The 18,648-nt window shown below is 37.1% G+C and overlaps 1 protein-coding gene across 2 annotated transcripts in view; it reads left to right on the forward strand.

The window, feature by feature from the left end:
* The window catches only part of VWF (von Willebrand factor), a 148,000-nt gene that overhangs the window by 84,747 nt on the left and 44,605 nt on the right, over positions 1–18,648 (forward strand). For both annotated transcript variants that reach the window (XM_048046749.2, XM_013195995.3), the window contains exons 31-34: positions 7,119–7,262; positions 8,218–8,382; positions 10,943–10,986; positions 16,184–16,361. In XM_048046749.2, coding sequence (XP_047902706.1) covers positions 7,119–7,262; positions 8,218–8,382; positions 10,943–10,986; positions 16,184–16,361 — 531 coding nt within the window. The remainder of the gene's footprint in view (positions 1–7,118; positions 7,263–8,217; positions 8,383–10,942; positions 10,987–16,183; positions 16,362–18,648) is intronic.

Here is an 18,648-nt window from a genome sequence, read left to right on the forward strand (position 1 = left end):
CCAGACGGCTTGTCTCCTAGGGTGCTTGCTTGCTCTCACATGCACAGTGTGAGAGACCTGATATATGTGCAATGCTGAACATGTAATATGTGCTTGGAAATTATTACTCCTGCTTCAAAAGCTAGTAGGTGGAGACAAGATAGAGATGCACAGCACCAGGACCTGAATTGTGCCCCAGACATACTTGTAAGGACCATAGCTGCTCATGTGGACGGTATAGTTGGATTAAAACAAAGGTGTCTGTCACTGTTCTGTATGGAGTTATCTTCAGAATGGGACTGTCACCATTATAGCAGTGAGTATACCCTGTGGGGGTAAATGTCCCTCTTTAAATGGTGACCTCACTGTGTGCGAACAGAAGTTTCAGGTGAGTTGCTGCTGCTGCTGCAAAAGTCTAACTGCAGAGAGCTTTCTCTTTTTATGCTTTCTTTAACAACATGGAAACTCCATGAGAGAGATACATTTTATTAGTAAGAAATAGTGAAAAACTACAGAGTATTTAAGTGCATCAGAACAAAAAAGAGCAGCTTTTCCATGCTTATGCAATAACACCGTGTACATTTTGGTTCAAATTAACTATTAAAAAGAAGTTCTGGGGATATTAGGACATAATGAAATAGTGTATAATTTCACCTGAGAAACAACTGAAAAAAAGAAAACTAACTACAAGTAAGAGCTGACTGTATAAGCCTCCCTTCAGCTAAAACAATGATTTGTGCAAGAGAACTGATGTGCTTCTCTTCATCATTCATGGGTATTTAGGAGAGTTATGGGAACCTGTAAGTATCACTTAAAACTTTATAAAACCATGATTTTGATTGCTTGCTAAACATAGCTCATTTTAGACTGATGTTTTTGAGGCTGCCTGCCTCAGCCTCAAAATTTGGAGGAAGCATGATCTATATACGTCAACTGTATTAAAAGCATTGTTAGGGATAGATATGTCCTTTTTCACATTGGGGAAAAAATTCTTGAATGTTTTTATTGACTTTCGTAGCTATTAACATGTTTGAGTTGCAGCATTCAGCTTCGATGCTTGATTAAGACAGTATAAATGTTTCCTTTCAAAAAAGGCCCCTGTTGTTCAGCAAGTAAAAGCCCACCATAGCACTGTTCTTGACTCAACCCTCTGCTCTGATGATTCAGTCAATACAGAACGTTCAAAGTCTGGTCCCCCATTACCCATCAGAGGCTTTGGCAGCAGCTGCTCTAATCTAAGGGCTCTCATCCATTGAAAGACAGGTCTTGCTTGTTTGTTCCCCCACTACTTTTTCTGATTTGGTAGTGCCAGCTCCTTTCTGAAGCCAGCTTTGGTTACCTACTAGAGCTTCCCCAAGCTGTTGTAATTCACACTCCTGACAAGTTTTTTGCTCTCTTGCTTGTATATTAGTTCATTTCTTACAAGGTTTGTGAATTAAATTTGTTGCTGGTGGAGTCTGGGGCCATCAGAACCCCTTGAAGGTAAGAGAAGTGCAGTATTTGTGATCTGCAGACCCAGAAAAACAGAGGAGAGGGTTTGGGAACTAGTAATCTGCTCAGTTCAGTGCTGGGGGACTGCTGAATGAATCTGTGCTGTTCATAGAGTCCAGCCGTTCTGTTAACAGGCACACATTAATGCCAGAATATCAATGTGATAAGAACGGACCAATTAGAGCATCTGTCTTTGGGATCAGGTTGCAATAGCTATTCTGTTTCAAAATTAAAATGATCTGCTATTTTCTGCAAAAATACGAAGTCCAGTTTCAGGTTTATTGTCATGAAGGGTTGTTCCTGATTTAAAAAGATCTTTGGTTAATGAGATGCAATCTGGACTATCCACAGGCTTCATAGCCTTTGGCTGCTTCTATACCTCTTCAAGTGCTGAGAAGCCATTTCTTTTTTTGCTTCTTTCTCCAGCAGCTTTCAGTGCTTGTGGGTGGTTAAGACTTCTTGTAGTACTTTTTCTTTTTGAGATGTTGCAGAAGTGTTAGCAAAACCATTAAGGCCACTTAAGACACGGATTCATATATTCCCATCAGGAACCTCTGCATAGCTGGAATCTCCTGCCTGTCACAACTCCACAGACCTTCAGAAGGGCTTTACATTTTATTCCTTATTTCAGATGAAAATAAAGAAAATAATTGCAAAAGTTGCTTTAAGCAGTTTCTGCTAACCCTGAAGTATCCACTGAACCATTAAATGTCTCAGTGTTCATTTATTTTCTTCTCGATTGGCTTATTCTGGGATCAACCTTGTTTTTTGTTTCTTGGATATATTTCCAACATTTTTAGGCACCTTGTACTCTCTCATTCCGTTCCAAAATGTTCGTAATTGCTAGCAATTTAATATCTGTGATTCAGATTAGTATGCCTTTTTGCACGTTCTTCTCCCTTTATCCAAATCATTAATGAAATTATTCAGTAAGGGAGAATCTAATGTAATACTCTGTAGAATCCCAGTAAATACCTGCAACCCTACTCAACAGATTTTCTTTTGTCCTTAAAACTTGTTTATGTCCATTTAATCTGCTTTCAGTTCTTGCAAGAACCTGTACATGAGCCATTGTGAATTACTATTTCAGAATACATCTGCCTTGACTGCATCTGATGATTTCTAAAAATAAAATAAAATAAAATGAAAATAAAACTTATTCAAAAAAGTACTACTAAGTGATGCAATCCCTTCTCTGTTTTTTTTTTTGTTTTTGTTTTGCTGTCTTTGTAGGATATCTTCCATTGTTTTCACTTTATTGGTATTCCATCGATGACTTTTGTTATAGTATAGTTAGGAATGTATTTCATATCAGCGCTGAAAGACGGGGAGAAGGCGCTGTGCTGTGGTGCTAGCCTTTAGAAGGACTGACCTGTTCTTTCTAGAGTAGCCCATATAGATCAATTTTGTTGTTGTTGTTTTGTTTTTGCTTTGTGTTTTTGTGTTTTGTCTTGATTTCAATTCTTTCCTGGATATGCCAATTGATTAACAACCAGGTCCTCGTGACTGACCTGAAAGACTGCCGGAGGCTCAGTGCACCTGCAAGCTACAATTTCTTTTTCAGTTATTCAGATAAATGTTTAGATGATCAAATCTGAGGAGTGTGGGTGTGCATGCATGTGTGAAATTAATCTTGGCCACTATGCCTGTCAGAATTAGAATACGTGTAATGTGTTCATGTCCACTGCCTTTGGTAACAGAGTTGTTATATGGCTAATAATGATAACTTATAAAATACCCCTTGTCAATGCTAACAAAGTTTTGGACACTGTCAGATATTCTTTTAAAAAAAAAGTTTTTTGTTTTTTTTTTTTTTATGGAGCATGATTTAAAATATTTTCTATTTGTAATTGAATTTTCTCTAGGGTCCATTAGTGAAATAAATAGCTGATGGTGTAGTCCCGTAAAACTAAGCAGATTTAAGCAACAGATTAAAATGGCTGAAAATTATGCACTTCATTAGAACTGTTGTTTTTCAGACATGGTGAGCTCCCCGAGGTAGCCAGCTGCCTGGCCGGGTGGGCAGGACTGCAGGGAACCAGAGACAATGCCCAGCTGGTGCAGCTGGAGGAGCAAACTCTTCCTTCTGCCAGCAGTTTTCAGACAGAGATGCATTTGAAGTGTGCATACTGACACCAGAGCAAACTGTCATGGTGCCAGCAGCAGCAGAGGTGTTAGCTGCTAAAGGGGTATACAGGACCCGTGATGGTCTCATAGAGGCTGAAGCCTGTGTGGCTCAGACCTGATCCTTTTAAAGCTAGCTCAGTTATGTCCAAGGTGCTGCAATCTCTCTTTCCAATCCTAATATTGCCTTGTGCTTTGCGATATTTGTTTTGGTGTAAACACTTTAAAAATTTCCTTTATCAATATGAAAATGACAGGTTACTGCTTTGTTGCAGTCTAGTATTAAGAAAATGTTCAAATGCTGTCAGTGGACCAGGCTGGTATACGAGTAGTCAATATTCTTTATAATAGCCTCTTAGCATTTTGCTATTACTAGAAGTAGAAACAAAGAGCTGAGAAGTGGCATCTTCTTGCTTGGGATGGCAACTTTCTGAATCTCTCAACGTGTTCATTTGATCACATCTTCAGGCACCCGGCTCTCTTCTCTACAGCTGGCTCCAAAATAAGGGGAGAAATCCAAAGAGGTTTTTAGGACACTAAAACAAATTTTTCATGCATTAAATTGAGTAATTGTTTTTGGGGGGACTTTGAAATAGTCCCTTGTTGTATTACAATGGAACTTGATTTCTTTATTACAAATTATAAAAATAATCTTTTTTCCAGTTTACAGGTATGTATGAGTGTTTCTTCAAACTTTCAGAGTTAATGGGAGAAAGAAAAATAGAACTGGTGCAGCTGGCGGCCGCACAAACCACACAAAAGTCAAAGTGGCAGTAAAAAAAAAGAAAAAGAAAACCACAGAAATTCCTAGTACTTTTCACAAATGAATGAAAAAATCATTTGTAATTCTTACTTTGCAGAGGTCTAACCTAAAGTATTTGAAAGTTAAAACCTGAAATACTTCCTTAGCAATTATTTATAGGACAAAAGGGAAATGAGTTAGTCTTCTGGCACAGGGACCATCCTGGAGGAATCTCAGGGATTGGAATATACTCATATTATTATTTTCTGTATTTTGTAGTATCCTGTAATTATTTATAACTAACATGCCATTCTGCATCTAGCATCAGCATCTACAGACATATAGAGCAACTACCAGAAAGCAAAGCATTTGTAGCAATGATTATGAGACAGCTTTATATTATATTAGTTAGTACCTGGGACTAGTTATTTTTTCTGGTCAGGAATAGTAGCTTGTGGAATGAAATCAACATCATACAATTAATTATGATATTTTAAAATGTTTTGTTGCAAGTAGAAAAACATTCAAAATTTTCACATTGGAAGTTTTTACTGAATGGAAACTCTGAAGTTTTAATTTCTTATATAAAATATAATATTAGAATTATGGTGTGAATGAAAATAAAATGACAGGAAAAAATGAATCTACACAGCTGGAAGACTGAAATTAAACTTAGACTTGTCTTTTTTTTTTTTTTATGACGATAATTGAGAATGGACATTTCCAAAAAGCATTTTTATTAAACCAACATACACCTCTCTGGTTGAAAACTATTGCTTGAAATAATAGGTTACCCTTCCTAGACAGGAGATTGCTAGTGGAGGTAAATGCTCTAGACAGATGGAGTTTTATAGGACGAGAACCTTATTTTGAATCATATTCCTGCGGTATGTGGATAGCAGTTCCTGGTGGGTCCCGGCTCTTCTTTCTAGTTATGGGCATCTACATGTGTGGAGAGATCAGACATGAAGATGAGGCTTAGCCTGTAGGGAGGAAATCATGATAATGAACTAATAGGGGTGTCTGGATAGGGTTGGAAGGAAATATGAGGCTGTCAAGTCACGGACTGTAGGCTACTGGAGGCAACAGGAAAGGATGGGGAAGACAACAGTATTTAAGAAGATAATACCACCTCCAAACCAGTACTGTGACAAAGGAGACATTTAGGCTTTTTCTAGATACCTATTCTAGGCTAGATTCTTCCAAGGCTTAAAATCCTCCTGAAAGCCTGATTTCATAAGTTAAAGCATTGTAGAATATCCATTTGGGGTTCTCATGTTATCAATTTTCAGTGCACTGAGTGGGCTTCATAGAGGCTGTTCTTGCTTACGTTAGTTTAGGAAAAGGATCTTTGCTTCTGCCAATTAAAAGGGTGGGTGGCAAGATGAAGTCCAAAGTGTTTAGGTGTGCAAAGCTATTCTGGTGGATTGATGATGATTTACTATGATCTGACTTCCAATATTTTACAAATGTGTCTGTTATTCAAAATTGGTCAGCAAATTCCTTAGGCAAACACATTTCTGCTCGGCAGTTCTTTGCAGATTACTTAGTGGTATTAGTCTTTCACATATTTACTATTCACCATTCACTGTTTGCCCTGAATGTCACATCTGTCACACAGTATAACGTCTACTTCCTGACCTGATAATTTCCAAATCCAAAGGAGCTTTCAAGAAGGGTGCATATGATCATTCCCAGTATAAATATTTGCACAAATACATATCTAAATACAAAGTGCTCTCTTGGTGAGGTCATGATTTTGAACAAAATTTGTCTGAGTGTTCACAGATGTTAAATGAAAGGAAAATAGGTACCCATTTAAGCCAATTTGTGATTTTTGCTGAGGTTGATTTCCTTGGTACGTGTTTTGTTTTGTTTGTTTGTTTTTAATATGGGTTGCACGATAATATTATTGGTTAGCCTGACAAGTCTAGATTTCAGAGAATTTGCTGGTAAGAGGTAGGCAGGATATGCTTTTCATACCCACAGCAAAAATTGATCACATTTGGGAAGGCTACATCTCTGGGAGCTGAACGACTTGACTGTACCAGTAACGTGGCGTGAAGTTGTAGTAGTTCAGATCACATAGCCACTGGATGTCACTGTTTTTCTGCTATTGGGAAATAAGTACATTTTCAAGATTAGGGATCTTTCTTTTTGTGTAACGCAATGGTAATACTTCTGGAAAAGGTATTTACTAAAGCAAGAAGCATAACTTTATCCTCGTAAGCTAAGGAAAGATACTAAATAAAATTCCTGATACATCAGAGATTGAAGAGCAAAGGAAGGTTCTTCTGTGTTGGGAGGTATTAGTAATACTGGTAGGTTCTTAATAGCTGAAATTTTTCATGCGATAGCAATAAAGCAGACACTAAAAGTCCTTTGAAAAGAAATCTTATAATTTTCCAGTGCTATATAACCTACTAAAACAACATAAGATTTAATTTTATAGCCCTTTGTATGATTCTGTGAAAACTCTAATGGTTTGGGCTGAAGGGAACTTTAAAGATCGTCTAGTACAACCTCTCTGCCATGGGCTGGGACACCTTCCACTAGACCAGATTGCTCAAAGCCCCATCCAGCTTGGTCTTGAACACTTCCATGCCTGGGACATCCACAACTTCTTTGGGCAACCTGTTCCACTGCCTCACCTCCTCACAGGAAAGAACTTCTTCCTTACACTGAATCTAAATCTACCCTCTTTTAGTTTAAAACAGCGATCCCTTGTCCTATCACTACATTCCCCCTTCTATCATATCTTAAATTTATCTTTTCTTCCTAGGCAAAGCCATTGACTTCGTAGTTCAGAACACAATGTCAGAATCCCATGGAGGGAGACCAGGTGCATCGAAGATAGCAATAGTCATCGTGTCAGGGAAATCAGAAGACACCGTGGAGACTGCTGCACTTGCTGCAAGAATGAACAGTAAATCTCATTTCACTGTCACTATTTTTAAGCAGAGTTGTTGGTTCTTAAGTAATGCACTAGAACAGAGGGTAAAAAATTCAGGCACTAGTATTTTGATTTAAGTTCATTGATACAACCTTACTGTCTGTAGTGTTCTGTTAAGAAACAGACCTGAAGAAAACCTTCAGGATGAAGATGCCTTTGAATTACTGGTAAAATGAGGATTAATCTGCAATTTAAGCCGAACAGCTTCCATACGATTTCTAAATTAGTGGTACTTCATTTTCCTGGTTCCTGTGGATAGACAAAGTTGACAGAAATGTGATTTAATGTTATAAATTCAACACTGTTGCAGTACAGTGTATCTTGAAAGATTCATAATAAAGGGAGGATTTGGTCAGGTTCTGTATTGACTTCTACAGGAATTTGTTTTTGGTATCGATGTGTGCTGCATGATGTTTTTTTTTCAAGTTTTTTGGCTGTAGCCTCTGTACCTCAACTTCCTCAGGTGTGTAACTGAGGAATAGTGACTTCCTTTGCTGATTGCTTTGGGAGCTCTTGAATAAGACAAGGCCTAAATAGCAACTATTATTTTTTAATTAAACGACTTGAAAATAATCCAGTTGCTGTGTAACTGAAGAAAGAAAAATACATACTGAGATTTTTTTACATTTGAAAAAAAGTGAAGATGTCATTAAATCTGCAGCTGCGTTTTGTTGACCTTACATAATCTTATTATTAATGTTTGGGGTGAATAGAGTTCATTTTAGCTAACATTGTGATTAGAACATCACCATTTCTTCCCCAAATTGCCTTTAACCTATGTGATGCAAGTAATACACAAAAATTGACTGTTGAAAGAAAATTTTCCTAGTTATTTTATTTTTTTTAAAGAAGCAAATGAAAAGCAAAAAACAGCAACGATCTTCTCTTGTGCCTTACCCATTTAAAACCTTTTATTCTCTTTTTCTAGGAGTGTCCTTGTTTCCTATTGGAGTTGGGAACAGATATGATGAAGAGCAACTCAGGATTTTGACTGGGCCATCAGCTGTTAATAGAATCATGAAGCTCCAGAATTTTGAAGACTTATCCACTATGATCACATTGAATAGTGAATTTATCAATAAAGTGTGCATGGGTAAGTCAGCTATAGTTGTGGCCACATGATTTGAGCAAAAACAAAAATCAAAATGCAAAAAGCAGCAAAAAGAGTGGCAACGTGCTGTAATGTTTATTCCTGTGTTGATTAACATAACTTTCACTTAATTTCAGACAGGAATCCAATAATTTTTCTTAGGCTTAGAAGTCAGACTAATTCTCCTTTGTTACTATTTCACTGACAATCATCAAAAATGTTAACCTAGAGCACCCCCATCACTTAGGTGTAAAACTGAATCTGAGCACTTTCAGCATGTAGCCAAATTCTATTCTGATTAATCAGCTTTTTGCAAGTCTTTTAAACTGCCTAGGCTTGAACTTTCAAGATACTATCTTCTTAGTAATCAGGGCTGGATGTTGAATGAGGGACATCAGAAAAGCTCAACTCGTCATGAATGAGTGGGGGCATGCTTCAAAATGTTAAAAGCTAGTTGTGGTTAAAGATTTCAAATTACATATTTTTCTGCACAGATTTAAGCATTGGTATACGTGTGTCTGCAAAAGATTTAAATGAAGTGTAAGAAAATAAAGAATAAGAAAGACTTAACTCTAAACTGTTTCTGAGAAAAAATAAATACTTTGGGGGAGGTGGGGAAGATGTAAAATGTTTTAAACAAACATTAGTTTATTTATAGAGATCAGTGCCCACCAGTTAAAAAAGCTCACTTCAACTCTGGACATATTTTACTTGTTTTGCCTCCTTGGTCTGTGTGTGTATAGGTATTTATTACTCCTGTTTTTGCTATTTTTACTACAATAGGAATTACATGTCCTCTCCACAACCCGCTGTCTTATTGTGTTAGACATTGCACGTTTACTAGCTTTACAAGTACATAGTTAAGTCTCCATTAAAATAAGAGGACTTTTTTTCAGATCTAAGTACCACTAAGAATGAGGAAGTTGCAAAGTGTGCACAGTCCAGCTTAGAGATATCCGATCAGTCTCCACTGGGATAACTTCTGGCATTAAAACCTCTCCAGAGCATCAAACAGCTGCCATTTTCTAGATTTAAACAGCTGCCATTTTCTTTCTTTTCTTTTAAACTAAGCTTTTAAAGAAGCATTTCCTCTCCTCACACTGTAAAATGTGATTTTCTTGTCCTAAATGACATTGAACCAAGATATAGGATGGGGAGCAGGAATTTGAAACCAGTAACTATTGCAATCTGTGCTATAACCTATTGGTGCTAGATGTGGAAGTTTTATATTATTATAAAAAACAATTTCAGCTTTTCCAACAGGACAAAGTGTGTGATGAAAAAGTTGAATAATAGATGTCTTTTATGAGACAGCTATATGCGAAAAATTTGGCTCTCCCTTTTGTTGGTGGTAAAACCTTTGTTATAAAATGGGAAATGATCTTCCTTTTTTTTTTTTTCCCTTTTCATTTTTTCTTTTCTCTTTTTTCTTTTTTCTTTCATTTCTTTTTCTTTTCTCTTTTCTTTCTCCTTTTTTCATTTCTTTTCCCTTTTTCATTTTACCTTTCTTTTACCTTTTCCCTCCTCTTTTTCTCTCTTTTTTTTTTCTTTCCTCTTTATTTCTTTACAAAACTTTATTTAAGTTTCTTACAGTCTGTTAAGTATTATTTTCCCCTCCAGACTCATATAGTTGAATTTCTTGTATGGAGGGAGTCTTGTTTTATGTATGGAAGTGTACCAAGAATAATACTATTATAAAGGTTTAAAAGATTTCCTAAGTGCTTTCAAAATACATTACTTGTCCTGGAAAAGACAGAGCATATAGGGTATATGTAATAGCATAATGTAGTACTGTATAAAGAGTTTTACTAGTCAGTGTTTTAATTTCCTAGATGCATGCTCATCACATTGCTATACTATACTACATATATGAAATTATCTTCCATGTAACTTCAGTTGTGTTATAAAAGCACATAAGCATGGAAACTGCAATTCAGTGCACACCTTGTGACTATCGAAATCATTATATAAAAATTTGCCCATCATAAGAATGTGTAAATGTAATGAAAATGAATTTGAATATTCTTAGTGCAAGTTTTCTCATATTTACACTAGTTGCTGACAAACCTTACCGTGGGGTTACTCCTCGTATTTATCTTTCTGCATTTAATAAATGTGTGTGTGTGGAAATTCTCATCACCTGTTAATTAGAAGAAATATTCTTAATTCAGCACAAGAAGTAAGGCTAGAACTAGCCTCAGAGCTAAATCCATGATCTTTTAAGTACCATCTGGGCAGAGATGTATGTCAATACAAGGAGTACTATGGAATTGGAGCCTAACTGGTTCAATACCTTTTGTTCACAGGGTATTTTGGGGCCCAGTGTCACTGCAGAAGTCAGGTAATGATAGCAGTAACAAAGTTTATGCATTCTTTGACTTAGTCTAGTACACTTTGGGCCAATGATTGTGTTCTTCAGGTAGGGATACTCACAGTTGATCAAAGAAATTCTTCTTACAGTCTAATTCACATTTTTAAGTAAACAATCTGTATTTTGGTGACCACCACATAAAAACCTAGATAAGGGGGTGAGATGGTTAAAATATACCTGTTTCTCTTTCAGATCCTGTCAGAGAATGTATAGATGAGGATGGAAACAAAAAGAAAGTAAGTGTATTGCCTGTTCTTCCACCTGGATTACCAGTTACAATGTTTATGCAGGACCATGAATACTTGCACAGATGCCTTCAAACAAGAGGAAGTGTGGGGCAATATTAAGTGATTCTTTCCAAGATTTTTGAGGAGGAAAATGGTGGTGTTTGAACTGATGGGACTACTTTAAATCCCTAGAGGGTTCCTCCAACAACACCTGATCTTGCAGGGTGTAGAATGTGATTGAAGGCTGTGTGGAGCCAAAAAAAAAAAAAAAAAAAAAAGACAGCATTTGTATTCCCAGACAAAGAAAAATGTATTTCCATCACACGGTAAAAGAATTTCTGGGAAAGCTAGACATGGCCAAAATAAAGGCATGTGTGTAGGAGAAGGCAACGTTACTGTCCAGGCACTCTCCTTTTACTAAAAAAGCAAGCACCTTTTGCTAAAAATGCAAGCACCTTCTCCCTATGAAAATTTTGTCAGAAGATTATTATTGTGTGATACTTATCTACCTAAGGAAAACCCACCATCTTAAGTTATGGAATTCTTCGTGTTTGTTTGCAGAGAAGCCTTTAGTAATCCTGAGAAAATTATCAGAAATATTAGTAAACCTGTCTGATCTCTTGAAAGTGATCCTATCTGAGGAATGATGTAGATGTTTTAAATGGTTCAGATCCTTTTATCTCAGGTGAAATGCCAAAGTTATTGAGTGTATATGATGCTTCATACATTTTAAAATATCAGCATAAGTTTGTAAATAGGGGTCAGTTATGAGTTCTACCCTATGATTTATCTTGAATTTTCAGTATGTTAAAAATATCCCTTTGATTTTTCCCTTGTGAAGACATGAGTGTGAGGAAGGATGTGGCTAATAAGGAAATACTTATGAATTGTCTAGACACAGGAAATATATATATTTATATCAGATTTGCTTTATAATGTTGACCTCAGTCAGCTAGTCAGACAACAGAATAGTTAAGGTTCAGTTGGATTAGACAGTAGGTATGACATTGTGGCTGTGATGTTTGTCATAAGGTTTGTCACCTAATTAAGGAAAAAAGAAAACAACAAAAAAACCCTAATATTAAAAAACTCATTTAATCAAGAAAAGAAAGGAAGAAGAGAGAAGAGAAAGGAGAGGAGAGGAGAGGAGAGGAGAGGAGAGGAGAGGAGAGGAGAGGAGAGGAGAGGAGAGAGAAGAGAAGAGAAGAGAAGAAGAGAAGAGAAGAGAAGAGAAGAGAAGAGAAGAGAAGAGAAGAGAAGAGAAGAGAAGAGAAGAGAAGAGAAGAGAAGAGAAGAGAAGAGAGAAAAGAGAAAAGAGAAAAGAAAAAAAAGAAAAAAGAAAAAAAAGAAAAAAGAAAAAAGAAGAGAAGAGAAGAGAAAAGAAGAGAAGAAAAAAGAAAAAAGAAAAAAGAAAAGAAGAAAAGAAAAGAAAAAAGTAAAGAAGAAAAAAAGAAGAAAAGAAAAGAGAAAAGAGAAAAGAAAAAAGAAAAGAAAAAAAAGAAAAGAAAAGAGAAAAGAAAAGAAAAGAAAAAAGAAAAGAAAAGAAAAAAAAGAAAAGAAAAGAAAAGAAAAGAAAAGAAAAGAAAAGAAAAGAAAAGAAAAGAAAAGAAAAGAAAAGAAAAGAAAAGAAAAGAAAAGAAAAGAAAAGAAAAGAAAAGAAAAGAAAAGAAAAGAAAAGAAAAGAAAAGAAAAGAGAAAAGAAAAGAGAAAAGAAAAGAAAAGAGACAAAAAATTCCTTTTATTTTTTCATTTGAACCACAGGTACCCAGGCCTCTGTGCTCCTAGCAGCAGACACATTTATGTGTATAAGTACTGGGAAGCCTGAACTTGAATTTCAAACATGCCAGGTTTCCTTTTTTTGGTGATAAACTTATAGCATCATTTCTGTAATGTTTAAAATGCTTTTGCAAGAAAGAAGCCAGGCTAGTCCATATAAAAAATGATTCATACTTTATAATGGTAGCCTTTTGGGGGACTTTATGTTATATATTCTGTAAGCCAGAAAAAAATGGGTTTTAGAAGACACTGCCAGCATGGTAGCCAGTACGTTCTGGAGCAGGCTGTTGATCATCACATGGTGCCTGCAGGACACAGTAGAAGTGTTTTCTTTCTGGTGTTCAGTACCACAGTCTGCATTCCTCTTCTAACTCAGGGTTAGTAATGTGCCATTGTAGGCTTGTTACCTCTTCCAGAGTAGTCTGCAAAACCACTGGGATGAAGAATTGAATTCTTCATCTTCACTGTCATGAATTCTTTCCCAATGCAGAAAACAAAGGCTCCTACACTGGATCCACAATCCTTCAGACGTTACTTAGAGTTACTGCAAGAGACTCAGCTCCCCAAGTGGGACATCCATCAGGCACGCTCAGATTGTGGGAACTAACCTTTTGTGGTTTTCAAGGAAACCAAAGTTCTCAGAATCAAAAATCTCAGCCTAAATCTAATCTAATATCAGGAGTGATATGATTCACTACATTTTTCTCTTATTACCTTCTACCCTGGAAATAACTGTTGAAAGAAATTTCATGGTTAAGGTCACTGTCAGTAGCACAAGGACAGAAGATCAAATGTGCTGGGTCAGGGCAAAAATCCATCCAACTCGCTGTATTATGTGACCAAAACTAGAAGTCAGGGAGGAATGCAGGTTAAGTATTTATGATACTTCCCAGAACTTTCCTAGCCTTGAACAATTTTTGACTCAGGAACAACCTGAACTGCAAGTGGTGCATTTTTGTGTTTAGTAGTGCTCAAAAGTTTTCTCTTTCATTAATTTGTTCAGTCACTGTTTGAATCCAGTTGTTTCAGCACTTGTTGTGTCCTGTGCTGAGAGTTCAAGTAGCTCTAAATACAGACTGTGTAAAGAACCACTGTTTTAATATCATTTGAACTTGCCACATGACAGAACATAAGAATTAATATGATAGATTGAGATTTTTTTAATATGGTTAATTCTCATTGGTAGTCTTGCTTTGATGCTTTTAAACAGGCATACAGGTGATAACAGAAGTGTAAATACTTGTCTTAGAATGTTAGGACTTCATGGTGAACTAATCTGCATAGCTATCTTCTGCATTTCTGCTGTGCGTATGGCAGTAGAAATCCCATTCCTAAACTAGCGGTTGCCATAACTGAACTTTTCTAGTATTGTTCATCAGTTGATTTAGAGAAGACAACCAATCAACCAAAACCCAGAGTAAATTAAAAGCTACCAGCTGATGAATCCAGTCCAGGCATATGGCTCTTCCCTGTGCATCCACAGTAATAGAAAGAGTGCTCAAGTCTAGGTCTGTAGATTCAGAGCTCCCTCAGAGAGAAGTCTGAGTTTTCCTCCGGTGTGCTGGCAGGCCCATCTGTTTCTGCATAGTTGTCCTTCACTATTCAGAAATCTTTGCTTTTGCTTTCTATCCTACTTTTACTCCTACAATTTCATATCAGTTGGGATTTAGGATTTCTTTGTCTTCACAGTCCCTCAGTTTTCCTCTGCACTGTAATTCTTGGCTTAGTTTGGATCCTTCAATTGATATTTTCAGTTTAATGTGGTGTGCTTTGCTTTTCTTGTCCAGCTCTTAGATGTTTTCCAATAGATGTCCTATAGAGGAGTGAAATAAAAACAATTAAATATGTATGGAAGCCAGAGAGTCTTTTGCCAGACTTCCACAGCTGTATATGTACCCTTCCAGGTGCTCCACTTTCAGTGAGCTGTAGGCAAGACTGCTATAATTAAAAAACATTCAATTTTTTCCTATCTAAATATTTTTTTCCCTACTTAAAGCTCCTCACATTACTTTTCCACAGTTTTCTCTAGGCTCACAAGCCTGAAAAGTATTAAGTCACTTTCAGGACAAGTTCCCTTCTCAAATCCTAAAACATACAAAGCATGCACAGCAAATTAAGTCATATTTAATATGTACGTTTTTATGGCTGCAAATCTTCAGTTCTCTTTTAGACCTGATGGTATCACATAGCTCAGAGCTACCAAGCATGACTTTTACATCACTATTCTAGGTCTGCACAATAGTGAAGAATAGGCTATGAATTATGTGAATTATGCTGTTATCTACCTAGATGTTTTATCACTTTGTTCTTCTCTTTCATGGGAGTGAGAGATAAGCTAAAGAGGAGAGGATGGGACATAATCTAACCCAATAACAATAATATTTTCTTTGCCACGTATTTCTGCTTGTGAATATCAAGAAATGTTATCCAATGCACAGAAACACTGCCTCATTAGTCTTACTAGGGCTCATGAACTCACCTCTGTAGAGATAGACAGGTCTGGAAAGGGCTGTTTCCCACACTTGGGAATCCTCTCGGGAGTGCAGACCACAGGGATGAACACTCTGTTTTGAAATTCATTGAGCCTATTTATGGGCTTTAGAGGACTGTGGGATTGGGGCCAGAGAGCTCAGCTTTTTACAGATATGAATCTTGAGCTATTCCAGATTTGTGACCACATCTATTTCTTTGTCATTTAGCAGTATGCAATCCCGCTGCCTTAAAATTTTGATTATCCTAAAGGACAGTCTTCTAAAGAAGATGAGGATGTATTTTACATATTATTTTTAATTTTACAATAATACTGTGTATATCCTATAACATTAATTGGGTAAATGAACAATTTCGCTGTTGGCAGGGATGAATTGTTATAAAGTTTTGGAGCTGTGGATAAAGTAACTACAGTATTGCATGCCTTTCTAGCTTGGACTGAGTATTGTTAATTCCTGCTGTGCCATGACCATCTGTGCTCAGAGCTCTTTCTAAAATAATTTTACAGCTTATGAAAACTAAAGGCTTTGACATTTAAAGAAACGCCAAGGGGAATTTTTTATTGACTATGTTATCCATGCATGCTGTAGGATGGCTAAGCTAACAATAGATGGAGTACCAGATACTTCATTCTATTGTAACCAAATGTCTCCTATTCTAGACTATTATCTTTTGCTTGGAATTTCAGAGTCTATTTCTTGCAATGATGCTACATTTAACTTTCTCATGCTCATGAAGTTCTTAATACACTGCATTCTATTATTTAGTTATTCAAAGCTAATTTGAGTAGCACTGCTGTCAGTGTCACTTTACATGCTAGCTGGAGGTTATGGACTGGAGTATGTTAGAAGCCAAGCTTTGTGTTTTTCTCCCTTCAACCCACTTCAGACCCCTAATGATGTTCTCTTCAGTTACTATATATTCATGTCTCCTTATCCAGCCTGGTGACAAATGGACATTACCAGATCAGTGCCACACTGTGACATGCTTTCCAGGTGATTACACCGTTCTGGAGAGTCACCAAATTAACTGTGAGAGAATGCCAAAACCTGTATGTCACAGCAATCTTCCTGCTGTTAAGGTTGAAGAAACTTGTGGCTGCCGATGGATGTGTCCATGTGAGTATCTATCTTTGTATGTATGTGCCCCCTCCCCATCCCTTGAAATATTTATCAGAAAGGTAATGCTGAATTCAATAAAGAGATGCTAAGCCATTGCATAAATCAAAGATGACCGAGGTGGGAGGAACTGACAGTGTACATCATTTAGAGAGCTACATGCATGAGGGTCTCATTGGTGCCTGGAACATGTAGTAGTATTAGCAAGTTCAGGGCCATTATAAATTCGTTTTTACATAAGGATAGCTACAGTGCTTTATCTGAGAATCTTACAATCAATTTCCAAAGCTGTTGGAACCAGAAATGAGGATGCATGGGGGAAAGCAGAAATTTATCTGAGCAAACTGTAAGCAAATGATGTATTCTTGGTCCATCCCTAGGCTTTAGGGTTTGGCCTGACATCAGTCAAGCACATGTACTGAAGACACAACAACAGAAAACTCTCCTGCTGACACGAAACCTCACACTGAATGTGGCGTAACGACCACACGGACACCAGGGTTCTTTTAGGATCAGTAACTGCTACTTCTTTATTGATGACATAACTTCATCTCTCTCTTACTGAGGGCCTAACTTCATCTCTCATATTGAGGTCATAACTTCATTATCCATGTTGCCTCCCCATATTGAGGACAGACTCCCTTCTTATACTACTTGCCTCACAGCATTCCTTTTCCACTAACTATTCATTGGTCAACTACTTTGCCCGGCAACCACAAACGCCCAGCAACTTTCATGCCTTAAGGGCTGGAGAACAAGCAATCCGAGACAACAAGGCTCTCTTGAATCACCCTTTGTTCCCCCTAAACTCTTTACATTCCTGATGACCTCATCGTTAAGAGTCTGATGTTATCACCAACCATGGGGCTTGCCGACCCCCATGGCCACACTCCCACAACTGAGTATGTGAGCAGAAACGGTGAATCACTCCGCAGAAACCGTGTGATTAGTACCTTGGCTGAGATGTCAGGAACAGAAATTAGGTGCACCCACTTGAATTTACAGAGTGGAGGGATTCAATCCTGAGGCTGGTGCTCCAGTTTTTAAAAAGAGAGATTCTTTAGGATAATCCCACATTGGGATTTTTCATTGTCTCATTCAGAGACAACATTTTTGTTTTGATATGAAAACTCCAAAAAGGTAGAAAGACTTCACTTGAAACATCATAAATATTTTACAGTTTAAAAGATAGTCTTAGTGATACCTACTCAGAAGGCGCATCTCTAATAATCTTCTTGATTCTGAATACATTGATAGCACCATGAAGGCATTACTCTTGGCATTCAAAACATGTCTTCATAAAGAATTTCGGAAGGTTTGAAATGAAAATTACAATTCCTATCATTAGTCAATTGTCACGAAGAGTCCTATAGTTCACTTGAGATTGCTGCTCTTTAACACGAGCAAACATTTATTTATCTCTTTATAAATTTAATGAACCATGATACCCCAAGTTCAACATAATTTCCCAAGATGAAAGCTTATGAGGGAAAAGTGGTAAATTTTCAAATGTTATAAGAGGAGGAAAAAAAATGCAAACAACTCCATCCAGTTGATCAAAAACCCATGGGTAAAGTACACTTGTTTCAATGACTACTTAGCGAAAGCAGATTGAGGCCATGTCAATTATACCAACATCAACAGTAGAGCTGAAACTCACATCAATGTCTAAGGTTCACAGATGGGCATGGCAAAATAGGTCTTTAGTGGGAGGTCAGTGTGCTTTAGTGAGTTAACATCTCTGTTGTTATAGGTGGAGTCAGGTTAGGTAATCTGTGCTGCAGAAGCATAGTAGTGCATGCTTAATTGACTGAGATTTAGGGAGGTAGTACTCAGTTATTTAGAGATCTAATGCCCTTTCAAGCAATTGCTTAACAGTGTAGCAACAGAAGTAATTTCTTCTATTTTAATTCTGTAAAAATCCCAGTTAATGTAATTTCATAGAATGGTTTGAGTTGGAAGGGACCTTAAAGACCATCTAGTTCCATCACCCCTGCCGTGCACAGGGACACCTCCCACTAGGCCAGGTTGCCCAAAACCCCATCCAGCCTAGCCTCAAACACTTCCAGGGATGGGGTATCTACAACTTTTCTGGACAAGCTGTTCCAGTGCCTCAGCACTGTCATAGGAAAGAATTATTCCCAATGTCTAATCTAAATCTACCTTCTTTTAGTTTTGAACAATTATCCTTTGTCCTATTGTTACATTCCCAGATAAAGAGTCTTTCCCCATCTTTCTTGTAGGCCCCTTTTAAAGTACTGGAAAGCTACTATAAAGTCTCCCTGGA

Source organism: Anser cygnoides, chromosome 1, assembly GCF_040182565.1.
Source record: "Anser cygnoides isolate HZ-2024a breed goose chromosome 1, Taihu_goose_T2T_genome, whole genome shotgun sequence".
NCBI lineage: Eukaryota > Metazoa > Chordata > Aves > Anseriformes > Anatidae > Anser > Anser cygnoides.